The sequence below is a fragment of the Nannospalax galili genome, unplaced genomic scaffold, assembly GCF_000622305.1.
Source record: "Nannospalax galili isolate Female #2095 unplaced genomic scaffold, S.galili_v1.0 scaffold10, whole genome shotgun sequence".
NCBI lineage: Eukaryota > Metazoa > Chordata > Mammalia > Rodentia > Spalacidae > Nannospalax > Nannospalax galili.
In genome coordinates this window covers 5,518,340-5,545,555 of record NW_008331140.1, presented here as the reverse complement: position 1 = coordinate 5,545,555, position 27,216 = coordinate 5,518,340, and the positions used below count along the sequence as shown (strand labels likewise).

The 27,216-nt window shown below is 34.6% G+C and overlaps 1 protein-coding gene across 5 annotated transcripts in view; it reads left to right on the top strand.

Annotated features, from left to right (window-relative positions):
• Dach2 (dachshund family transcription factor 2) overlaps positions 1 to 27,216 on the top strand; it is a 597,198-nt gene that overhangs the window by 309,814 nt on the left and 260,168 nt on the right. For all 5 annotated transcript variants that reach the window (XM_008822462.1, XM_008822494.2, XM_008822484.1 and 2 more), the window contains one exon: positions 2,328 to 2,440. In XM_008822462.1, the coding sequence (XP_008820684.1) occupies positions 2,328 to 2,440 (113 nt within the window). The remainder of the gene's footprint in view (positions 1 to 2,327; positions 2,441 to 27,216) is intronic.

The following is a 27,216-nucleotide window of genomic DNA, read 5'->3' as shown; positions in this document are numbered from 1 at the left end:
CTACAAAGTTGAAGTCAAGAATATCAAGCTACAACTTTTGCACACTGTTACATTTAAACAAGTTTAGAGAGCACATCACAATCATCATTAAAGTGTCAATTAAAAAGGTCAACAATAGTGCCAACACATATTCATTTCACTAGAACACAAAATTTTCAAACACAGAACCTTTTCTATATTCTCACAATATACCGATGGGGTAAAATAAGTTAAAAAGCCTTTCCTTTCACCTTAAGTTTTAACCTTTTATCGACACATAGCAATGTCCTAGGCATTTACTCAATGGATACCTAATATATATTGGTTTAATAGATGACTGCGTATGTGATATTGTTATTGTATATGTGTGACTGCAGGAAGATTTAGCATGTACTTCCTTCAAATGATTGCATATACTCTCATGCACATTATTCACTGATTTTAGGTTCCTTTAGGACATTTGAAATGAATATTATGTCACTCTTTTCAGCATACTTAAAAGACCTAAGAACTCATAAAACAGGACAAAGGCAAAAAAGGCAAAGGCACAGAATTAAATAAAGCCAACTATGGCCCGGAATTGAGTACAATGGAGAAGAGTATACGTTTACAAAATTGAAACATTGAATGATAAAAACAGAATTTTCATGCTGAAATCATATACAATATTGATGTATAATGGAAGAAAATAGCACTAGCACAGTTTGTGAAAAATGAGCTCAGGAACATTACCTCTGTGGAAAGTTTCTAGAAGTTGTCTTCATTTACAAGCACAGTTTGTGATATATTAATGGACCACTTCTCTACTGCAAAGTTGATAGAATGTAGTTTAATTTATATTTCTTTGTGAACCCAAAGTAATTTTTACAAATTTTGTATAGCTGAACCTCCTGGATTTTTTTATGCTTAGTTTATTTAACATAATATTTTGCAGTATTTTTTCAAAAGCCCTATTATTCTATTTTAAAAAATGCATTTCAACTGAGGCAAAGAGCCTCTTAGACAACATTTAAAAGTAATATTTAGAATATTGGATGTGAAAGATGGCTCAGTGCATAAAGGTGCTTGCCGCCAAGCCCTAGCACCTGATGTGAATCCTCAGGACTCACATGGTGGAAGGAAAGAACTGACACCACAAGCTTTCTTCTTGCTTCCACATGTGCGCTTGGCACTCACCAACCCTCTTCCACAAGTAAATATTATTTTATATAAATTAATGTGTGTGTGTGTATTTGGTGACTTGGTAATGACTTGATCCCAATCTGCTATGATTTATAAGCCTCCATATTGTGACAACCACCAAATGGTGTTTATTAGTACACCAGCTGTATTAGGGTACACATTTTTATTTCATTACAATGCCATATTTTTTGTTCTCTTCTATGCTTTTGTATTTAGGATGGATCCCAAGGCCCTGCATATATAAGGCAGACATTTGACTACTGAGCTATAATTCCAGCTTCTAAAATTGCCATTCTTAGCTCTTTGCACTGGAATTAACAATGTTAAATGCAGCAGTTCAGGTTAATGTTTTAAGTTTTGGCTCATCATGAAAAAAAAAAAAAAAACAGTCGGAGAAAAAGATGGTTTACCTAGTAGGTTTTCTTAGTATAGTCAGTCCAAGAGAGTGTATTATTAGTTTAGCCTTGTTTAAAAAACAGACAGGAAAATATGAAAACCTAATGGGAGTGGGTGTCTTCTGTTTCTCAAGCATTTTTAGCAGCTGTGGAAATACTAATGAACATCAGGTTCTTTTTTTTTTTTCTTGGTCTTTTTGAGACAGGGTCTCCCGGTAGCCCCCGTTGTCCCGGAACTCACTACGTAGACCAGGCTGGCCTTGAACTCACAGAGATCCACCTGCCTCTGCCTCCAGAGTTCTGGGATTAAAGGTGTGTGCCACCACCCCTGGCTGAATATCAGGTTTTATTGTACATCTTACAGTTCTTTACTCCTGAGCTCTGGTATGCTGAACATAGGCTTAATTACTTCACATTTGTACAATGTTAATTCCATGACTGACTACCTCAGCTCTTAGTAGCATGTATTAATTCTAGGGATTGCATATAACTTTAAGGGCAGGGAGTATTTTAGGAATTCTTCCCAATATATAAGTTGCATGAAGCTGCATTGCATGTATTGTCCTGCAAATGGAATCTAAACTGGAAATGATGTCTTTAATGTTTGCCTTGCCTGCATTGCAAAATATAGTGAACAACTTTTTTTTTTTTAAATCTATGACAGCACATAATCTGTACTGTAAAGTTCTTTTATTCCTGGCAATTAAACAGAATTTAGAACTTGAATGTAGTAAGTGATGATAAAGTGATCTTTATCTTTTTTATCAACAGCTCAAGGCCTGGTAGACCTCCTAAGCGTTCTCTGGGAGTGTTGCAAGACAATGCCCGCCTGCTGCCCCATGCAGTTCCAGGCCTCTTATCACCAGGACTTATAACTCCAACAGGTAATAAAATCCATCTGTTTATCAGTTTAGTCTTTACCAGCTGTCCAGAGTTTGAAATAAACTAATATTGATCTAAGTGTTTCATCCTTCAAAGGTTTTCAAGCCCTACTAGAGGTTACATTATTGAATTTTTTTTAGTATTCATGAAAACAAGTTTTGCTACTTCAGTGACTCAAATCACATGGATTTGACTTTTTTAAAGTTATATCATTGTAGGAAATCCCTTCAATGTGTATATTTGTGTGCTGGGAGCAAGGATGAGAAAAAGGAAAAAAGTAGCATCATCTGAAAGCTTTCTATAAGACACAGCATACTTGTTTACTTTATATATTTTTTTGTTTTTATATGGCTTGAGAACCTGTATATATTGTCTAAGTTATTATACCATGTTAAGAAGGTGGAGATAAAATACATCTTTTGAAGAGAAACAGTATATTAGAATAGTAAAAACTGTAAGTGATCATTGCTCTGAATAATGTTTTTCAAAAAAGTGTGGTAAATTAGTAATAATACCAATTTCATGAATTACCACAGAACTTATTGACTCTCTAACAGGTATACACTAGTTTATAAAACACTTGAAATGTTAGCTTAATAGTTCTTTAATAGAAACTTTTTTTGTAAATTTTTAATTGAATTTTTGTGTTTCATACAGAACATCTTAATCATTTTATACCCCCTGCCCCATTGTAACCCTACCATAGTCACCCCTCCCAATGGATTTCTTATGTTCTGTCATTTGTGCTAAGGCATATCGAGTCAAGTTAGTGTCCCCATACGTCCCTCAGTTCAAGTTCATCCACCGAGATCAGTCAGCCTAAATATTTCCTCCCTTTAAGAAGATCAGCTTTTCTTCACCCAGCATTAATCAGTTGCCAATAGTTCTTTGGCTAAAATTGGAGACTCCTGCCCATTTACACAGTTCTGTGCTGGGCCTTGGTCTGCTTCAGTTTGGAAGGGCTTGTGTTTGCTGACACTCTATTGCTGTAGATTCACATGAACAAGGTCCCAGGAGCTGTAAGACTGTCTTTTCATATGATCATGCACCTCCACCCCTGGCTCTTACAATCTTTCCATCATCACTTTTGAAATGGTCCCTGAGCCCTGGGTGGGTGAAGGTTAATATAGGAGTCTTGTCCAAGGATCCATACTCTGAAGACTCTTATTCTCTACACTTTGGTCATTTGTGTCCTTTTATGTTCATGGCTTTCTGTTGTATGAGGGATCATCATAATGAGAGTTGAGAAGTACTTTAGTATTGTCACTACTCCTTTTTCCACTATGATTAGGTATAGAGGCCTTAGGTGTAGAGGTTCCAAATTTTAAACACCCTTAAGATAATTACGTGTAAGAAAACATATTTGATACAAGACCTATGTATCTATATACCAAGTGACATAAACATTTATAAAGTACTTACTATGTTTGGGCTTTAATTCCTTAGAAAAGGAAAGATATGTGAATAGTGATCATCTTCAAAGTAGAATTGAAAATAAAGGTTAGAGCCTGGCATTGTGATGCACACCTTTGATCCCAGCACTGGGGAGGCAGAGGCAGGCTGATTTCTGTGAGTTCAAGACCAGCCTGGCCTACACAGTGGGTTCCAGGCAGCTGGGGCTACAGGAGACCCTGTCTCAAAAAGACCAAAAATAAATAAAAAGTATAAATAAATAATTTTTTAAAAAGAAAAGAAAGGTAAGTAAATTATTAATCATATTAGAGTCTGACAAAGACTGTAATATGCTTGCATACAAGGTGTTATAAGCTCACAAGATGAAAGCAAATCGATTTGGTGAATTGAATACTTGATACATTGAATCTTTAGATCTATATTTTGTAGATTTAATGTCACACAGATGGAGAATAAGGGGAACAACACTCCAGGTAGAGAGAACACATAGAGGAGAAAGACCTTATTGTGATGAGGGAATAACAATGAAATTAGGGAGACTGGAGAAGAGATTTGAGGTGGGAGACTTGGAAAAGATGTGGCATTAATAGAAAATGAAGGAAATGATAGTTCATGAAACCAGCATTTGATATATCATGCTAAACAGTTCATATTTCTCTAAGCACCAGCAGTTTCTAAAGTGTATTTTAGGACTTTTATTCTTTTGTGGCTCACATATAATTATGGAAAGGCACAGGCTTCACATTTATATCCGAAGGGTTCATCTGCTGTACTTTACATATAGTACATTTTTTCTTTTAAGACATTTTATATATTAAAAGCATTATTATTAAAAAATGGAATAAACACGTTAAAATAAATTTGATGCATATATAGCAGTGAGGAAGAGCAGTTGCTGCCATTCCATGGAGAGATACTGAAAGTCTGAGCTGAGGCATTTAGTACAGTAGAAAAGATGTTCCAGAGGGATTTATTAAGAATTATTTCTGCTTGAGAATTTATTTAATATAGGTGCATATCAAAAAGAGTCTGAGATGATTCATGTTTTGAGCAACAGGTTGGATGATGGTGTCATTAGTGGGAGAGAATTTAGGAATAGACTCAAACTTTTAAAGAAGCATAACAAATTTGATTAATTTAAATGTTTAGAAACAAATTCTGATATTAGTGAAATCTGCCTTATACATATAAACAAATATCGAAGCTGTGTAACAGTGCCTGGGCTGTATATTGGTACTCAACTGATAATGTGTTTCTTGACTTCTAAAATATAATATCAAAGTCTAAATATAGCACCATGTAAATAATCATATTGGTGTTCAGAGTTTTAGAGAATAGGTAAATAAAAGAAAATATGATTTTAAAAAGGCCTTGAAGCTAATCTACTTGAGTAAACATTAGTAGCAAATCTATTTGGGAAAAAAGTCTGATTCATATTAATTTGCTATTATTCATGGGTGCTTAGTGTTTCATATACATTTCATTGAATCTTCACAGTAATGTTACAGATATTTTCTTCATTTTTCAAGTGATATGTGGCTCAGTGAATTTGAGTTAATTGCTTAAGGCCATAAAATAAGTGAATGACGGAGCTGTGTTTAAACCTAGGACTCTACAGTTCCTACTTATTGGTGTACATTGTATTATCTATATTCTTCATGATAGTGGGCCATTAAGTTAGATTTTGAGCATTATTCTTTCCTCTTAGAAATTTGACTTACCACCCAGTGTTCCACTGATACAAACTTCTCAATTTTTAGTCCTTGGTTTATTCCTAGAATGGAATGGCAGAGCAGTGTGGTTAAGTGTGGACAGACATAAAATTATCTGTTTTAGAGCAGACAAATAGAAAAAAAAGTAATAATCCTTGCAGATTAAAGAATCTGCAAAATTTCAGAATACCCCTTCTTGTTTTACATGTATTATTTCTTCACTTGTCTAAGAATGTTTTATTCTTTTTTAGTCAAACTTTAGAAGAAAAATAGTTTATAAAATAGAGTACAAATAATCTGGTAACTATGTGTTATTTTTAATTAGCTATACCATTCACTAGCAAGGATAATTGTGGTAGAATTAGTTGTCAATGACAATATCAGTGAATTTCATGTTTGACATATTTGATTTGCTTAAATATCATTAATTTTGCTTAAGTTACTCTTGAAAAATAAAATAACTTCAGTTCAGTTGACACATTTTGATTTATATATTTTATGCATATGAGTGTTTTATCTGCATGTTTGTAAATGTGCACATGGGTGCGATTCTTGTGAAAGCCAGAAGAGGGCATCGGATCTCCTGGAGCTGAAGTTATGGATGATTGTTAGCTGAACCCAGGTCTTCTGCAAGGGCAGCAAGTTCCCTTAACTGATAAGCCATTTTTTGACCCCTTCAATTTGTAATTTTAATGTAGTCTGTTAAAGATATACACTTATACTTCAACCTTCAACTCCTCCATGATGCTTTCAGGATTTTTTATTTTGAAACATTTTTCATCATTAAGATACAACAATTATACATGTGTGTGTGTTTGTATAACTTTACAAACAACTGATATATTATTTGTTGCTCCCTAGTGTTTCATTGACATAATTGGGGATTAGTTACCTAAGCAACAGATTTTGTACTGCCTTTATTTGTATAATTATTTTCTCCATTTGAAACAAACTAATTTTTAATCTAAAACTACCATACAAGAACAATAATGTTAATCTCATATACTTTCAGATATTGTAGCTTTATATATTTTTTTACCTTTAGATAATTTAAAACTGATGCACAAATAATGCCAATGAAAGGAATAAGAAATGTCTAGCACTTCATTTTTCGATTTACTAAAGAATAGACCTTTGATTTAGTTTGACATGTAAATATTTAAAGATGTGTATAACATCATGTAAGTTACACTGTTTTATATACATAATAGAGAATAAAATAGTATCTATTTATCTGATTTTTTTCTTACTGTGGTTTGTACTTTTGTTTTAATTTCAAGAATGGATATTTACTTTGGGTTAAATTTCCCCTAAACAAGAAACTTGATGAATTGAAACTCTATTTGTTCAGATTTTATAATACAGAAGACAATGATTGTGCTAAGGTTAGACGCTTTAATAGAAATACTGTATTTACCAAATTGAGTGCGTAAACATTTACATGTGTATTATTTGTGACTGTGTATCTGTGTGTGACTGTGTATCTGTGTGTGACTGTATCTGTATGTATGGAGATTAAAATACTTTGTGGTTTACTGAGCATTATGACATATTCTCAATTTATAATCTCAATATTTTAGAGGTTGAGGCAAATCGATAGCCATGAATTTGAGTCCAGTCTTGGCTACATAATGAATGTGAGGGCAGCTAAAATCACTTTAGCAGGATCTGCTATGTAAATTATCATAAAGATTGATCTTTATTAATGAACATGGAATCCAGGATATATCCTGTAGAATAGTGGCAGATATTTATGTATCATGTCTATTTAGATGTAAATAGATAGATTCAGTTTGTAAATAGAAGTAGGTAGAGAGATGTATACATGCATGAATTATTTCATTTACTATATATTTATTGCATATCTTTTCAGATCCAAATTAAACATTATAAAAAAAAACATTTAAAAAGTTCATTTCATAAGTTAGTTTCCTCAAATTTTAACCTGACATTTTGTCTAGTTATCTTTAAATGATGAAGTTAGACTTCATTTCAGTTGCATGTTCTTGAACTACTGATATTATCAGCTTATATTATGTTTTTCCTGTTACATAATCAATATTGCGTTCCCAGACAGAACATTATTAGATACAAATCTTACAGCATTTATCTTAACAATTTATATAGGAGAGAAAAAATAGAATTAATCATTTCAGCTTTCTCTTTTTTTTCTGCAGAGAAGCTAAAATTCCTGTATTACAATGACTAGGTGGATTAGTCTATGTAACTGAATTTCCCAAAAGATGACTGCTTCCCTTTCCACAAATTATGAAATATTTAAAAAAGACAAATGTGGAAACTGGCTTGAGAGATATTTAAACTGACAGCTTACAAGGAAGTAACAAGGTACTTCAGATGAAATTTCTTTAGTGTTCATTCCTTAACTGGCAGTCAATTCTTCAGTTATTTTTCTCTTGGTATATTTTGACAAAATTTTTTCTCTCTAAAACTCTTTTATTTGGGATGTTTCTTTTTTTAAATTTTTTAATTTAATAATCACATGATTAGAAGAAGCATTTCATTACAGCATTAGCATATTCAATAACTATTTTCAGAACAAAGATGCATGTCCTTCAAAACTGGTTGTAAATTTTTAGGTTCACAGTTGAATTATACAGTTATACAATATTGAATTCAGTATAAACCCTATAAGACATAAAATTGAATGAGGTTTTAACCTTCAAAAAACATCTCCATTTCATTTTAAAATATATTATTACTAGTCACAGTCAGTTACTTTCAGAGATTCTTGGCACCTGAGCATGGATATAAAATCATCAGGTAGATTTCAATGGCAATGTGTTTCACCTCTACTAATTAAGAAGAAGGAAATATTTATGCTTATTCCTCAAATATAACTCTTTTCTTATTTGTTGGTTTTTTGTTTGTATTTCATACAGAACATCCCAAACAATCTTTTTCATCTATATACCCACATCCCAAATGGCACCTTCCCATAGTCTGCCCCCCCCCCACTGGAGCCCATATTCTCTGTAATTCCTGGTACTGTCCACTGTGTTGTTGGAACCCCCAGCCATTTTCCATTGCTTGTCCATCCACTGAATCTAGTGAACCTATCTAGAGTTCCTTGTTTTAGGAAGATCAACCCTTCCTCATCTAGCAGCAATCAGTTGCCAATTTTCCTTTACATAAGATTAGAGTCTGATGTTCATTTTTCCAGTTCTATGCTGGGTTACTGTCTGGGAGTCTCTTAGGCCACCCTGGCCAACATCTCAAAGGAAGGTATCTCCCATTTGGCATTGTTTCTTGTTATATAGCTTTTAGCTATGCACATGGACTCTTAAAGAATTATATTGATCCCTTTAATCTTTGCTTGTATTTTCCTTTTGGCTATTTAAGACCATACAGTTTGCCCTGATAAACCAATTTATTTTTACTCTTAAGGTCATTTGAGGATCTGTACCTCAGGGGCTACATGGGCTTGGGAGGTACCCTGGCTCCTTTCTTTTATCAGTTCCATCTATTTGAAGATAAGTCAAAGGTCCTACTTGAGACCATGGCTGGGTTCACTTGGAAGCGTGGAGGAAATGATTCCTCTGTGTTGACCCTCCTCTTTGTAGACTGGATACTGGTTCAAATCCATTTTGTGGCATCTCCATGGCCTCCTTGATAATGAGGACAGGTGATGCCCCATAGTTACAGGGCATTTTGAGAGATGCTCATAGTCCCCTGGAGCTTAGTCAACCTAGGAGGGCAAGGAGCAAAAACTGTCCTTTATTTCCCTCTGAACAATTAGTATAGGCCTCAAAGTATGGTTATTTCTACCAGTCTGGTACTTTTAATTACCATGTGCTGTGTAGATAGAGCTTGGGCAAAGACAAAGGTTCTCAGACAAACCTTGCCTATGCATGTATTATATTCCTTGAACCAGTTGTATGTATAATTTGTCAGTAGGTTTTTCAATTAATATGGTTCCCCCCCCAAAAAAAACTAGCTAAACATTATTTATCTTTCGCATTGTCTAACCCTTCCTTCATAGTTTCCCCATTTAAAGCGCCCCCATTTTTCCCATTTTCCCCTTAATAATACCCTTCCCCCGTGGCCCCATCTCTATTGAACTCCTTCTTTCCCTTTATCCCCAAGGTTTCTTGCATAGCTCTCCCTGCCCCCTCCTCTTAAAATAACCACAGTTTTAACTATATCTCACTTATTAATGCCTGTTTACTACTGTTCTTCTTTCCAATTCTTTCTTTTCCTTTACCTCCCTGGTTCTTTTTTATTTTCCTGGTTCCTGTAATTATGTCGGGATACATACTCACTACTCCCTTACAAGGATTTGGTGCTAGGATCCACATATAAAGGAGAACATGTCTTTGTTGTTGTTGTTGTTGTTGTTTTCTGAGAATGTGTTACTTCACTTACTATTACAGTTTCTACTCTATCCGTTTACCTGCAAATTTCATAATTTCATCTTTCTTTACTGCTGAGTAAAACTCCATCGTATAAATGAACTACATTTTCATTATATAATCATCAGCTGTGGGACACTTAGTTTGCTTCCATATCTTAGCTATTGTGAAAAGAGCAGCAACAAACATGGATGAACAAATGTCTCTGGAATAGGATGAGTTCTTTGGGTATATGCCAAGGAGTGGTATAACCAGTTCAAATGGTTCATTCATTTGTAGTTTTTAAAGAGTGTTCCACACTTAAAAATATCCATAGGGATTGAACATGTTTGGAATCCCAACAGAAGTGGATGAGCGTTCCCTTTTCCCCACATCCTCTCCAACATTTGGTATCATTTGTTATCTAGATATTAGCCAGTCTGACTGGAGTAAGATGAAATCTTAAAGTGTTTTTTAAGAATGTCAGATGCCATCCTGGTCTCTATGGAATTTCTTTCATGAAGAAGCAATTCTAGAATAGCAGATTCAATACTGACGTTTCACAGAGACGAAAAAATATGATTAATATTGATAATATGATTTCAATTTTGTTTTATAATTAGCCTGATTGCATCCATGCAAGTAATAGTTCACAATTTTACTGATTCATTTCTTTTATTCACTTGTTAACTTTGGAAGCTAAAATGTAGTCATAGAGAGACATTACAGAGCATTCGGACAAGTAGAATGGCACTAAACTCTCATTCTTGAAAAACAAACCAATATTTGTGATGGAGGATTTAAACTCATTGGTCTATATGATTATCTTTGCATTTTTCAATGGGCAATATTGTGAATCATGGTCCATGTTTCATAAATACTAAGTATGTATCTTATTTCATTCCATTTTCTTTGTTGCGTATGAGCTGTTTTTTTTTTTTTTTTTTTTTTTTTTTTATGAGTTCAGCAAGTACTGAACTGGCAAGATCCAGAATTTCAATCAAGTTTAATACATAGCAGGTTTCAGTTAGCCTGAACTTTCAGTTTCTCTATCGAATAACAGGATTAAATACCTCTACTTCATAGTAAGAAGTCCACACATTCTATTAGCTGATTCTTATTCTCTATCTTCGATCTCTTTTAACAATTATCAGTGCATCTTTCTATATTAGCATACCTTTTTAAAACTTAAAATGCCAATATTTAGGCTCTTTACAATCATTTTGTCAGGTCACGGATGGTTCATGGAGTAGAAACCACAATTAATTTCTGATGTACTGATGGGAGAAACTTGGAAATTAAACACATCTTAGATGATGTAGATTGTGATGATGAAGACAATAATTATATGGAAACATATTAATGAGAATCCCTGCAGTACTTTGCTTTACAAACACTTTCACATCCTTATGTAATATATATGTGTCTATATATACATATATAGTGTTTAGACTTTAAATTTGAAATTATTTTAGTTGTCATCTAATGCTTTTGGAGATATGATTTTAATAATATTAATTATTATTATTGTGGTGCAGAGGGTCAAACCGAGGGTCTTATACTTGCTGAGAACATATTCATTGAAAGACACTCCCTGTCCTGGTGTTAGCATTGTTATTATTTATGAGTAACAAATGAAAAATATAAGTTTTGAAGAAGTTTAGTAACTTCAGTAACTGAGACGCTAAGACATGAGATAAAATTTCTTTCATCACAAAAGTTAATGCCTTTTCAAATACCTCGAATTTCTTAAGAAAGAAAACAGGTCAATGAAAATATAGAATATAGAACTTCAGGTTCATACTGGATCTTTTTGAGGTAAATGCAAGATATAAAATATTTATTTCTGATTTAGGAAATTTTTATTTTAAATATTGTATTATATTTATGTGAATGAGTATATTGCCTGCACTTTGATATATATGGTTAATGCATTAATATGATTAAGTTGATGAGCAATACAAGTGTTGCTAACCTCCAGTTGTTGGATCACTATGCTGATCCACATTTGCCATTCTTACTCCCCTCCATACTGAACTGATGCCTACATATTGTCATGACAAAAACCCAATGTGTGCTGCTTTCCATATAGTGGATCCTCAAACCATCCCCAAATGAAGAAATCTCATAAAAATAACATATCCACAAGCCATGCCAATGGGAGTATAAGATATTTACATTTCTAAAGCCAGACTTTTAACTCCTTTTCTCCACAATGCACAACTTATATGATATTAAATCCACAATTCTTCACCCACATTTTCTGTTATTCCTTCAGTGTCTATTTTTATGCCATTTTTCTTTTATTCCAGAGGGAAAGAGTACATCTACAAAGCATAATGAATCTTTCCACTACCTAAAGTACTTGACAAACAAAAAACCACCATGTCAGTACTTTAACTTATTTGGTACAGAATGGCTAGACTGAAATAACTCTGTGCAGTAAAGAATACCACTAGGTTTGGTAATGATATTCTTCACAGATATTAATCAAGAGATACCCAGTATGAGTCATCCAATGGATCCTGTAGAATAAAATATATTTTTGTCATTCTTATTAATAGGGTTAGTGACAATAAGATTTAACACCTATAGCTATCATGTTCATGTTGTATAAAATGAATAACAAAAAGCAGCTTTGATACCTACAACCTCCCTTTAAAAATTCATACAATGCAAGATACCCTGCTGTGGCCCAAATTCTCTCTCGGTCTCCTGCATGATCAGACAAACCATATAATATATTTAATGTAAGTTTATTAACTTACAAAGGAATGAGTACCCAATGCCTAGCCCTGCACTGCCCTGACTCAGAGCCTGCCTTATCAGACTGTGCCCCTTCCATAGCCCCACTAGCATTTGCTCAGGCCTCTGGGGCCAGCAATCTGGCAACAGGTTCACAGAGAGTCTGTCCAATCTGTCTTTGAATTGCTGTGCTGGCTGCTAGCTTCCTACACCATCACACTCTATTCGAGGCTCCTGGCTTCCATCCCAAGATGGCTCCCAGCTTCCCTTCCTACTTCCTGCTGGTGTCAGGCCCCGCCCATTGGAGGAACCAGCCAATTGGGAGACACCTGCCTTCATTATCACCCAAAGATTAGGTATAGGGATTGGTTATTGTGGTGATTATTGTGAACATATTTTGTTTGTATTCTGTGAGTATTTGAATGAGAATGTTCCCTGTAGGTGCCAAGTGTTTAATACTTGACCAGAGTTGGTGGTGCTGTTTTTGGAGGTATAGGAGATGAGGCTTTGCTGGAGGAAGCATATCACTATGGGCAGGCTGTGAGAGTTCATACCCTTGGTCCACTTCCGGTTCTTCCCATTCTCCTACCTGTGCCTTCCTATAGATATGAATGCTCAGCTTTTTGCTTTGCCTTCCTCCTGCCATGACTACCCTATTATGATGGATTCTTATCCCTCTGGAACTTTAAGTTCAATTAACATTTCCTTTTATAAGTTGCCTTGATCAAAGTGTTTTATCACAACAGAAAGGTAGCTAATTCAGAAGTTGGTACCAGGGAGTTGGCTGTTGCTATAAAAAATCTGTCCATGTTGTCTTTTGGAAGAATGTGAAAGACTTTGAAAGTTTAGACTAGGAAAGCAGTTGAAAAAGTTGTAAGCAGAGATTAACAGGCCATTCTAGTAGGACCTTGAAAGAAACAAGGAAAACAAGGACTTTATTAAACAGCACTGATATATTTTGGAAAAGAATCTGGCTGCTAATCTTCCTGTGGCCTTAAGAACTTGCCTTGGGGTAAATTAATAGGTGATGGACTGATGTCTTTGGTGGAGGAAATTTCAAGACAGCATAATGTTGAATCTGTAGCATGGTTATTAATGTTGAATATTATTGAAAATCTATAATTAAAAGGGGGCAGGAAGAAATGCAAAATGTGCAGTTTAGAGAGAAGAAGATCACAAGAAAACTGATTGAGGCAACCAAGATTTGTCCAGAAAGAGGGGCTTACTTTCATTGTTAAGGTGCTTAGAGACCTTAGGGAGAACACAACTTTTAAGAAGAGACTTCGAGGGGCTGGAGAGATGGCTCAGTGGTTAAGAACACTGACTGCTCTTGCAGAGGACCTGGGTTTGATTCCCAGCACCCACATGGCAGCTATGAACCATCCTTAACTCCAGTTCCAGGGGAATCTGAAGCTCTCTTCTGACCTCAGCGGCTTTGCATGACACAGATGTACTCACATACATGCAAGCAGTACACTCATACCCATAAAATAAAAATAATAAACAAAATATTAAAAAAAAGAAGAGGTTTCGAGATTTACACTTGAACAATGGAAAAAGTGCCCTCAGGGCAAGACCCCACCAAGCTAAGCTTCCAGTTTGTGAAAAGAGAAAACTTAAGAAGTTTTATACTCTGAGAGAACCACAGCGTACAAAATCTCCTGTTAAGGGGAGGAAGGGGATTGAGGTCTATTCCAAACTAATGGCTGAACATGTTCTTTAGTGCTGTTTGCTTGTGCCAACTTCAGAGGAATGAAAGATGCAAGAGGAGGGGTGGGTATTGTTTCTTCTTCCATAGTTTCAAAGAGCCACTGAGGCCAAGATGCATGTAGCAGGGGAGTCCCTGTGAGGAGAAACTGATAGGTCAAGAAATCTTGAGAGGCCATTTGTGACATTGTAAAGGTCATCATGGTTTGCAGTGGAGACCCTAAGTTATTGGAAATGCCAGAACCCTGAGACATCTGCCAAGGAGATCTTTATATAAGGAGTAGAACCAGTCCACAATAAGGATATAAGCTGCATGCACTAATTCTGGAGGATCACACAGACCCATCTAAGCTCTTTGGAAATGAAGTCCCAGACACTGAACTACTGTAGAGGATTTGGTGTTTGCTCTTCTGCTCTTGTTTTGGCTTGGTATTTCCTCACTATGTCTCCATTCCTTCCTTTTGGAATGCGGATGTGTATTCTGAACCATTGTATGTTGGAAGTATGTAATTTACCTTTTGATTCTAAAGGGGCTTGCAGGTAAGAGATTGCCTTGAGTCTTTGAGACTTTTGATGTTAAACCTTACAACAATTTTGAGACTGTTAAAGATTATGGGAACTTTTAAAGTTGGACCAAATGTGTTTTTCATTATGATGTGGCCATGAGCCTATGGTAGCCAGGAAGTGGAATGTAATGGTTTGGATCAGAATGTCTCCCATAGGCTCCAAGTATTTAGACATATGCCCATAGGTGGTGGTGCTGGTTGTGCAAGTTTAGGACTTGAAGACTTGCTGACAGAAGCATGTCACTGGAGGTAGGCTTTGAGAGTTTATAGCCTTGCTCCATTTCCAGTTTTTTCCTCTCTGTTTACTGTTCCTTCTTAAATATGTGAGGGTTCAGCTTTCTGCTTTGGCTGCTTCCTGCCATGCCTCCCCACCATGATAAACTCTTATTCCTTTGAAGCCATAAGTCCAATAGACTCTTTCTTCTATAAATTGTGCTGATCATGGTGTTTTACAAACAGCAACAGAAAAGTAATAAATTGTCTTTGCTCATCCTTTTATAATGTGCTTATTTTAGACGATGTTTTGAACTCATTTTAAGCTTGTATCCAGTTTTGACAATTTTCTGACAGTTCTTATGGCAAAATATTTTTTTAGAAACATCGGTATTTTGTAAAAAGAAAAATCTGTACAGTTTCCAGAATTAATAAAATCATGGTCAAACATTGATCTTAAAAATATTATCAGTGCTTGGAGGAGAAGGATGGCTCATTATAGGTGGCTTGTAATGTAAGCATGAGGATCTCAGTTCAGTCCTTAAAATCCAGGTTAAAACAGAGCCAGGCACAGTGGTTTATTTCTGCAATCTCAGCACTAGGAACGTAGAAGCAAGAAGACCTCTGGTGTTGCAGACAGCCAGGTTAGACTAATCAGTGAGATTCATTTTCAGTGGAGACTATGCATCAAACACTAAAATAGACAGGGACTACCAATTTACAGATCTGACTTCTTCAAATTTGTACACATATAAGTTAATGCACACACACACACACACACACACACACAGAGACAGACACACATATGAGCAAGTACACACATAAGCATACATAATAAGGTTTTCAATGCATTGATTTTTTTTCAAGAATATTCTTAATTCCATTTATGACATTTGAATGTGCCAAGTGAGAGACTTTATAAAAATGTTTACTAATCTAGGCAAGAAAATTATATTTCTTACATGATAAGTAAAAATACAAAATGCAAATTAGAATCTCCAGACACTTTCTGTGGTATGTTAGTTCACTCTGATTTGGACTTCACTATGTAACCCAGGATCCCAGAATGGCCCGAAATTCTCAGCAATCATTGTGCCTCAATTTCACAAGAGTTTAAATAACATATATATGTCACCATGCAGAGTTTAGTGTCCTTGGAAGTTTTGGTCTAGGGATTGAACCCAGGACATAAAAAAAATCCAACAAGTGCTATACCATGGAGCAACATCTCCAGCTTTCCATCCTGGACACAGTAAATAATAATATATTAAAGAACAGTGAAGCGCTGGCTTATGTTTCTCTTCACTTTCAGTCATCAAAAGTGATAATTTTTTTTATGTTTAGTAGTTTTACTTGTATAACTCAAGGACCAACAGAGAAATACTATGTTCTTACTTAAATAAAAATATCCCTTTGCCCTAAGTTCATAAAGTTATTTAAACAAATGTAATAATGTAACTAAGTGTACCGTATATAATAATGATGAGCATTAATATTGAAATCAGGATAAGAAAATTTTTTCATTTATTAACAATATGAGAAAAGGCATAAAGGCATATTTGGTAACTATCTTTTGATTGAGAGAGGATTCTTTGAAATTTGAAGAACTGCCTATATATGACTACTTGAGAAAGATTAGTTTTTTTGCTATGGCAAAAATATCCAAGAAAACAAACTAAGGTAGGAAGAATTCGTTTTGGCTCAAGGTGTCAGAGATTTCAGTGAATGACCCTTGATTCCATTATTTGTGGACCATGCATGATGAGGCATATCATCAAGGTGGGAAGCGTGTGGTAGAGCAATGTGGTACATCTCATGATGCAGAAAGAAGCAGAGATGGACTGGAGACAAGATACAGCCATTAAGGATAATCCCTTAGTGATTTACCTTCTCCAAGTAGATTCCGCCTTTGAAACTTAGCAACTCTTTTCAATAATACTGGCAAATACTGAATCCATCCATAGACTCCTGTACTGATTATGACTAGATGGTCAAGATCCAATCAAATCTCAATGATTGGTTCTCCACCTGAGACTAAAACTTCACATGTCATTCAGGGGACATATTTCATATCCAAAGCAAAACAAACTTTAGTTTTAAAAAGTAGAAACAGGGTACAGGCTATACATGATTAGAGCTTGTGCTTTAACAAGTTTATCCAGCCACATGTGCATATCCATGAAGCTATCTTGACAATGAAAACACTTTTTTCCCCAATTTTCTGGTTGGAAAATTCCTCCTTCCTTGATTGCCCCTGGCTGCCATTGATTTGTGGTTTGTCACTGAGGCAGGTTCATATTTTCTAATGTTTGATATAAATGGAGACAGAAAATGCATTATTTTTGTTTTACTTCTTTGACATAGAGTAATTACATTCAGATTCAGTTACTGTATCAGTCGTTCATTTTTTCCCCCTGCTGAATAGTGAGTATTCCATGGTTTAACTATTCAACATTTTTTATGCATTTCTTCTTGTAGACATTTGAGTTGTTTTCCAGTATTTGGCTATTATAAATGATACTACTTTAAGTTTTCATGCTAATATTTTATGTGGACTATGCTATTCTCTTGTATTAAAAAGAAGTTGCTTTTATAAGCTATATAGTAAGCATACTTAAGTGAATAGGGACCTTTGAAACTGTTTTCCAGCCATTGTGACATTTATCACTCCTTCCTATCAGCTCTGTATGAGAGGTCTTGTATTTCCAAGTCATTGCCTGTGCTTTATTTGCTCAGTCTAAGAAACACATTTTAAAAAACCCTTCCATCTGAATTTATAGGCTCACATCAAATACTGTCTCAAGTTTAAAGAAAAATATTTCAAATTTAGTCATGCTCTTTTAATCACATAGCCTTAGAAATTAGGTAACCATTTTAGATAAATATACATTTATAATTAATTAGGACTAGAGACAGAGGAACGGGGTTGTCCTAGTTTTCTTTCTATTGCTGTCATAAATACCATAACTAATAGCAAGTTGGGAAAGAATGGATTTATTTCATCTTATAGCTCCCATGTTACTATCAAACACTGAGGGAGATCAGGGCAGTAACTCAATGCAAGAACCTGAAGGCAGGAACTGAAACAGAGACTATGGAGGAATGCTGCTTTCTAGCTTCCTCCCCATGGCTTGCTCAGTTATATTTCTTATACAACCAAGGCCCACCTGCTGAGAGGAGGCACTCCCACAGTGAGCTGAACCCTAGTACATGAACTAGCAATTAAGAAAATGCCCCCAAAACGTGCTCAGAGGAGATTCCTCAAAAGAGATTCCCTCTTCCCAGATGTATCAAATTGACAACCAAGATGAGCTATCACAAGGTGAACTGGCTATCATTTGCAGTGATCAGTTACATGGACTTTGACTTTAGGAAATGGACAAAAATAAGAACTAAGTTTCACAGTTTTTCCTAGTGTCTTTCCTAGTGGAGTTTCAGACAAATATTTCTGAGTAAATGTTGAAATCACATTATTTATTGCTTTTTTATTTATATTTTAACATAGTTACATTTTGATAAGTATCAAACATGAAAGATGAAATGGATATCTCTTGGGGAAAGGAAAGCCAAGTCATCTAAGATATACCTTTAGTGCTTAGGGTACTTTAGCTATTAGGGTTAAAAGCCTCAATTTTCTATTCCAGAGGACAAACCATAAAGATGTTGCATATCTTAGAATGTTTGTGTGAAGTAATTTAAAGCCTAACTACAGTAATTTAGTCAATGGCTAAGTAACTTAGAACACTGTGCTTAACCTATGAGAAATATGTGGTATTTGATTACTCTGTTAAAGTAAAACTGAAAATTTGTTAGACTATTTCTGCTGTATTTTAAATGCTAATTTATTTTTTATGTGTATGAGTATTTGCCTGGATGTATCCAAGTGTACTACGTGCATACCTGGTGTCTTCAGAGGTCAAAAGAGGGGCTGGATCTGCTGGAGCTGGAGTTTACGGGTAGTTGTCAGCGCTGGGAACTAAACGTGGGTACGCCAGAAGAACATCAAATGCTTGGAACCACTGAACCATCTCTCCAGCCCTTCTTGTGTATTTTTATGCAGAAGATGTCATTTATGGAAGCAGGCCTTTTCATTTTCACAGCATAATTTTTGTCTAATACTTTAAAAATTGAGCTCATGAATGATATATGGATTTCCTTAAAGATCAGAATGTATTTTCAGTATTTTGTGAAAGAAAGCTGAAGTGTCCTAGACATGTTGAAGCTAACATATTAAGTAAATTATTATCAATTAGTATTCTTTAGGAAAGATAGATTCAGTTTAAAAGGGAATATAATCAAAGTATATTAGATCATTAAAGGCATATAAAGTGAGTTGTTCACTAGTTTATAGAATATGAAATAAAAATAGGAACAATTGGAAGAGAAAATGGGGATAAAACTGAAAACTTTATAAGCTGAAAATGAGAGGGTATTATTTATTTCCCTATTTAAACCCTTCTTTGTAATTAAACTTCTCTACCTTTTCCCAGATATTCAGATGTCATGTACATGTTCAGACTTACATGACTTTGTACAAGTTTTTCTGTATAAAAATATTGTATTTTTTATTAATTCCTTGAGAATTTCCTACATGTATAAAATATATTTTGATCATATTCTCCCCAACTCCTCCACTAAACTCCTTCCAAACCGCCGTCCACCTAATCCCCTCCCAACTTTTTGTCCTCTATTTTCTAAATAACCCACTGAGTACAATATGTGTTGCACATATACTCATGGGTGTGGTGCAATCCACTGGTGCACCATGGACTTACCAGGGGCAATGCACTAAAATAAAACTGACTCTCCTTCACTCAGTAGCCATCAATTGTCAATAGCTCCTTAGCTATGGGTGGAGACGTCTGAGTCCCTCCCTTTTTCATTCTGAATTATTGTCTGCCTTGAAATCCTCCAGATCTTGTGCAGACAACCACAGCTGTTGTGAATTCAAGCATTTTTGCTTTGTCTACACATTCTTTTTTCTTTTTTAAAAGTGAATTTTTATGAATTTTGTAGTTTTTGAGGGTGAGCAAAAGATTACTAAATCATAATTTCTTTCAAATTTAACATTTAAAAACATTATTTAATATGTAGGAGTGATGTGCCTGTGTTTATGTAAGTGCAGCTCTGTCATGCATTACCCGTGAATACCAGAAGAAGGTGTTGGATCTCCTAGAACTGGAGTTATAGCCAGGAGTTAGCCACCAGATGGGTGCTGTGAACCAAATCTGGGTTCTCTGCAAGAGGAGTCATTGCTCTTAACTGCTGAGCCAACTCTCCAGCCCATCAAATCATAACTTGTTGTAAGACAGCTACTAACTTACTGTAGCATGGCTTAATTACAAACATTTTCAATCTTTTAAAATAAAACAAAACACTTGAATAAAGTAATATTTTTTCTCATTTTATGTGTATCTTTTTCCAGTAAACTTATATACCAGTATATATTGAACAGCAATTATATTTTGAATAGTTACTAGTTCTTTGCTATCACTATACGTATGTCATTTTAAGATTTTGATTCTTGAGTGGTCACATCAAGGATACGTGTGATATCTAGCAATACCTGTTGATGTTCAGTGTGTGAAAAATAATTAAGTTCAATGATTAATCTCTATTAATTTGATTACTTAATTACTTGAGAAAGCCATTGTCAACTGCTTGGACTCCTAGGCATTAGTGTGCTTGCTTTGGTACCCTAAAACTTGATTGCCAACTTGAGACTTAAACGTGCTTTGGAACACTGTTTTATTTGCTAGGAAATTTCCATGGCTTGCTTACTTTCTCCTTTAGTTTATTTCAAACAACATATCTTTGCTTTTCAGTATCTCATGATGGAATGGGTCAAGGAGAAATGCTGAAAGACATGTAGAAATTAAATAAAGACTGTGAGACAATATTCTAATAAAAAATTTCTTCCAACTATGATTTAAGTTATGTGCCAGTGTAGAGAAGGAAACAGATGTTAATTGAAATTTACATTTGTTGATGATAAATTGTGAGTTATAAGCTGTTACTGTTCATAGGATAGAAAACACAAATAATAGTTCTGAACTTATTACTTAAATTGGGTGTAGTAATATGACTCACAAATAGATGGCTATTTGGCAAAGTTCCTGATAAAGTATATAGTATATTTTCCTTTCTATGCCTGATCCCTCTACTACTAAGGTAAAATTCATTTCATTTAGCCCCACAATTTACAAAAATACTTGTTTTCTTTTAAAGTTATTTTCCCTTTTGAATTTTCATCATTACACTGTGTATTTCTTCTTGAATACATACAGCTTAGCTCTTTACTTGAGTTTATTTCCTCTTTGATTGTACATTAGTATATTTTCCTTTCTATGCCTGATCCCTCTACTACTAAGGTAAAATTCATTTCATTTAGCCCCACAATTTACAAAAATACTTGTTTTCTTTTAAAGTTATTTTCCCTTTTGAATTTTCATCATTACACTGTGTATTTCTTCTTGAATACATACAGCTTAGCTCTTTACTTGAGTTTATTTCCTCTTTGATTGTACATTGTCCTAGATTTTCTTCTAATTTTTCTACCTTATTGTTTACTCCAGTTCTTTTACTTTTATGATTGACATAAATTTACTATAGACATGAAGTTCTTAAATCTAAAAATTTCTAAAATAATCTTACATTTTAAGTTGCTTATCAAATTTACATCAATCATCAACTAAATTTAACCAAAACATACTACAAGAAATCTTGTGTTAGATGGCACAGCAGTTAAAAGCACTTGCTCCTGTTGCAGAGGACCTGAGTTTGGATCCAAGCACCCACGCTGGTGGCTAACAGCCATCTGTAACTCCAGTTCCAAGGTATCCAATGTCCTTGGTGGCCCACACATGTGTGTATATTCTCACACAGTCCCCCCATCACACACACACACACACACACACCCACACACACAAACAAAAATATAAACAAAATCTTTAAAAATAGAAAGAAAGCCAACTAGAGGCATTTACCATGTATTTTAAAATAATTTTCCAATGCAAGATCACCTGGGCAGCCATCACTGAATGGACTGATCTTAAATTTTATTTTCCTTATGTGTTAAATACCTCCATTGGCTCTACCTGTTAATGTTATTGCATTAAGTCTTAAATTTCCAATGCATGCTTCTATAATGAGATACATCAAACCATAGTAGATAGCAGTCTCTCAGTATGAAAACATATTTGAGCTACCTTTGATGATCCCATGAAAGAGAAAATTTTAATTCTTCTGATATAATGGATAGTCGTAACAGAGAGACTTTTGAAAGACTGTGCGATTAATAAGTTTACCACAGACAGTAAATGTGACACTCTAAGAGAAAAATTGTTTACTAAAGTACAGCAGTTGATAACTTCTAGAAAATCTAACCCTTTATTGATGATGTGTTTCATTTGAAGTTATCTTTTATCTAAATTGAAAAAAAAACCAGCATTTACTAAGTTTGTTCCTTGACAATTTCATACAAGTATATAATGCAGTCTCACCTCCCATTGTATCTTGTCTCCTTCCCACCCCTGTCAATTCCCTCTCTTCTCTGAGTCCCATTACCATATTCCTGTCTTTTTTATTTGTATCACTAGCTTAACAGGGCCGTCTGGGTTTAGAGCTACATCTTGAGTGTATCAACATCCATTTTCATTATATACTTTGAGACTCTTTATTTTGCTGTTGTTGGTGACAGTCCCTTGCTTCAATATGAATAGTTATTTTAAAGAACTTTGATGAATATTACAACATGAAATCTTTAAATGAAGACTAAGTATTTCACTTAACATTTGGTTGAATCAAAAAAGAGTCCTAGAGAGAAGTTAAATATAAATAATTTCCTTGAGAATGCATGATGAAACGGAAGTAGAATAAAAATAGATATGTAACTTTTTCTGATTACATGTTTAACTTTCATTCAATGTCAATGTATTGAAGACTCTACATTGACAACCAAGTGAGTGCTTTTATATGTGAGACAGAAAAGAAGTTTTGTTTCTATCTATACACCACTGAACATATTATTTTCTTCTATTTCCTCCTGACTTTTCTCATGTGTGCAACCAAGATGACAAGTGTCTGTTTCCTATACCATTGTAAGAGTTAAATGGGACTATGCTTATAGATAGCATGGTATATGACATAGCAAAGGTCAGCCATTACTAATACCATTATAATATAATTGGGAAATCTAACTAAAGTCACTTAGCCATGGTTTCAATATTTTTGTGATGATTGACTCCTTTCATAAAGGATCTCTCTATCCTCAATTTGATCTCAAAAGTTTAAAAACTATGTGAGAAATTATCAAAACTGTGACTAATTTTAAAATCATGGTTATAAAGCATTATATTTATTTCTTTTTATGTGTATATATGTCTGTGTGTGTGTGTGTGTGTGTGTGTGTGAGCGTATGTGTGTGTGTATGCCACAGCTTTCATGTTGAGGTTAGAGGAAAAGTTGAGGGAGTCAATACTCTGTTTCCACCTTGTGGACTCAGGAGACCGAACTCATGTTGTCAGGCTTGGTGTCAGTAGTGCTCCCTGCTGATCTAAATGGCCCATTAATTAATTTTTCTCTGAGAATTATTAAGAATGCATTTGATTATTTTTTCTAATATGAAGAAATGTTGTTACCTAACATTTTGAGTGAGTTGTAAATACTTCCCAATTGACCTCTTTGTATTTTTTGAATTAAATGAAGAGGCACTTGCAAATGTGAATGGTGAAAGGTGTACAATAGGCACGCTACCAAAAATAAAATGCCAAGAAGATCACAGAGAGATAAGACATTAAATATTATATAACCTAGGGTCAGAGATTACTACTACCAGTCCAATAAAATATGTATTTTAACCTGTGTGAATGGCATTACCAGATTCACATCTATCTTTTTAACCACATTTGTATGCAGAGGAACCAGTCCAATCAAAACTATTGTCAGTTATGAAGAATGACAGCATGTGTCTTGATCTTTTATCTGGCATACTTAATAAACTCACGTTTTCTGGTAAATATCCAAATTTTGGCAGCTTATTTGAAAAGTTGATAGCTATTTGTCAATTGGAACATAACAAGATTTATTTGTTTATTTATTATTTATTTATTTAGTAGTGTGCAGCTGAATCGATGTTCCTCAAATTATAATATCTAAATTAGGTAAATATTTGCTTTCTGTTGTAATTTTTAGTGTAATGATAGCTATATTTTGTTGCTATGATGACAGGTTGTGAAAAAGATGTGGGTCTTCACTACATAAAAATGCAATAAATTAACAGAAACAACTGTGCTAGAGAAATAATAGTCCATATGTTTACTAATACTGATGGGATGCCGGTTTGGTATCCAGGAATGTTAAGACTAAACAAAGTTTCAATCCAGTAATGAATATCATTTCTCACTTCTTAGTCTTTATGAGCTGAGGGACTGAAATATTCATGACCAAATGCTTACCTGTGAAAAAGTTCTGTGTTGCAAAATTGTGGGTGCTAATATAATGATTACCATGTTTGGTTAAACCTATAAATCACAAACAATAGTCTGCAAAGCAGATTTCCATTCCTGCTTTAAAAATCATTTTTCACCAAAGCCATATTATGTTCTTGTATTTCGACTATATTGAATTTTGAAGCTACAGGAAAAGGCACATATTTGGTAGTTTTAGAGTATGCGTTTTTACCTCTTCTTTTTACATGTATACTCAATAATAGTTGCTTTTATTCTCACTCTAATTAATGTGTTTATTGTGGTTCAAGTCCGTGTTTTATTTCTAGCTACCCCTACCCTCATTTCTAACACAGAATGCCGGCTTTTAAATGTTCTGCACATTTTATTATTAAAGAAAAATATGCATAAATATATGCAGTTATTTAAGCTGGAATAAAGAGGGGAGTACTTGGATATCTATTTGCTTCTTTCATGACAGAAAGAGAAAGAAGGTCTCTTTTTGGTGTACAGTTTATTTTGGTAAATGAAAGATAGAAATGACTTATTTTAAAATAAATGGCCTTATTTTAAAATACATTAGTATAAACGTAAGGGAAATATTAACAATAATAAACTTATTTGAGATTATATTCTGTAAAAATACGTTGATTTTTATTATCAGCTTGACTGGATTCAGAACCACTTAGGAAACATATCTCTGGTGATGTCTGTGAAGAAATTTCTAGAGAAGTTTAAGTGAGGAGGGAAGACATACTCTAAATGTGGGTGGCACCATGTCCTCCTAAGGGAGAGACCCAGACTTAATTTAATGGGGAAGGCAGCTGGGTACCAGTATTCATTTCTTTCAGCTCCCTGATTGTAGATAAAATGCTGCCAGGTTGTAATGCCTACTCTGCCATGATGGACTTGTACCCTCACAACTTAAGAAAAAGTAATTTTTTCATTAAGTTGCTTTGTCAAGCATTTTCTCCACAGCAACATGAAAAATAGTAACTAATGCAAAAAAGTTGTGTCTTTCCTGTGATAAGCCTAAGCGTGTGGTTTTTTGACTTTCTAAATTTCTTTGTGTAAGTAATGCTGAAAAAATTAAAGTATGGGTTAGATAAGTACTCTAGAGAGAACTTAATAGGTAGATTTTGTTGGCATTCAGAAGATCAGAATTCTGACAGAATTCAGACAGTTAAAGCTAGACACACAGGGTCTCAGAAGGGACTAATGAGCCTGTCAAGAACTCTTCTCCAGGCCATTTGAATTAAATTTTGTCAAAGAAGCCAGCTGAATTTTATCTGTGTCTTATAATTTTTAATGAGACAAAACTGCATTACCGAACTTCAAAAATAATGTTAATTTTTTCACTTTTCCTATAGTATGAGTTTGGCACTTACTCCCTTTCCAAATTCTCCAACCTATACAAAATTTTCCAATGTAATCATATCACTTCTTAAAAAAAGCAATGCTAATGAAAGATTTTTTTAACCTTTAAAAGTAATTAGCCAATTTGTTATTCAGAGCTTTCCTAGCATCCTTTGCCACATGGTAATTTCAAGGCCAGCCTGGGATACATGAAATCCTGTCTTAGAAACCAAACAATCAGAACAACAGAGAATAACAACAAAAGAGTAAAATATTAAGAATATAGAATGGTTACTTCTTACAGCTATTAGTCAAATCTACTGGAAGAGAGGGTAAAAATAAGTAAAAATGTAGAGTTTAGTGAAGCAAGGAGCATGACTGAGATTACAAGTACATGCTAGGTAAGTGAATAAAAATAGATGTAAATGTTAAAGAAATTAACACAATTAAGGAGAAAGCTTATACTCTCTATTGTGACAATAGAATAGGTGTCTTGAAGGCAAGGCTGTACTTAACAAAGGCTTGATCTTGGTAAAATGCAAATTCATTTGAAAGGGAGCCAGAATTGATAATACCACTGAAGGAGAGCCCATTTGAAAAAAAGAAAAAAACTGCATACAGAATTGTTTATCCAGTTCAGATACCAATACACAAAGAAACCACCAAACTTTAGCCAAATAAAGTTGGTATCAGAACTTGGTAGCATTGTCAAAGTAGTTTAAGAGGCATAGAAAATGGAGGGATTATGGAGTCATAGAGACTTGTCCCATGATTTCACAAAGTTGGAAAGGCCAGCCAATTTGTGGATAGTCAGATTCCCTGCAAGAGGCCCCGAGAGGCCATTGTGTAAAGTTATATAGGTGAACCCAGAATTGCAGTGCAGATCACATGGGACTATAGATGACAGACTCATGGGATATCCAGTGAGAAAAGCTATAGGCATTAGGTAGAGATAGCCAAATAGAAATTATTTGTGTTGCAGTCTGAAGAATTGGAGGGGCAAGGCTACACAAGTCTCTTGGAGCCAAGGTGATGCCGTTCTGAGTTGCAGGTTCCCAGATAATGTAAATTTTTTGGTTTGGTGTTTCTCTTGCTGAATATTGATCTTCTTTTGTCCATTTTTTTCCCTTGAATACACCATTCTTCCTTCTTGGACTGAGAAAGTGTATTGTATTTATTTCCACAATATGTTGGAAGTATGTAACCTGTTTTCTACTTTTGTAGGTTAAGAGACCACCTTGAGTCTCATAAGACATTTTTGGCTTTTGAAT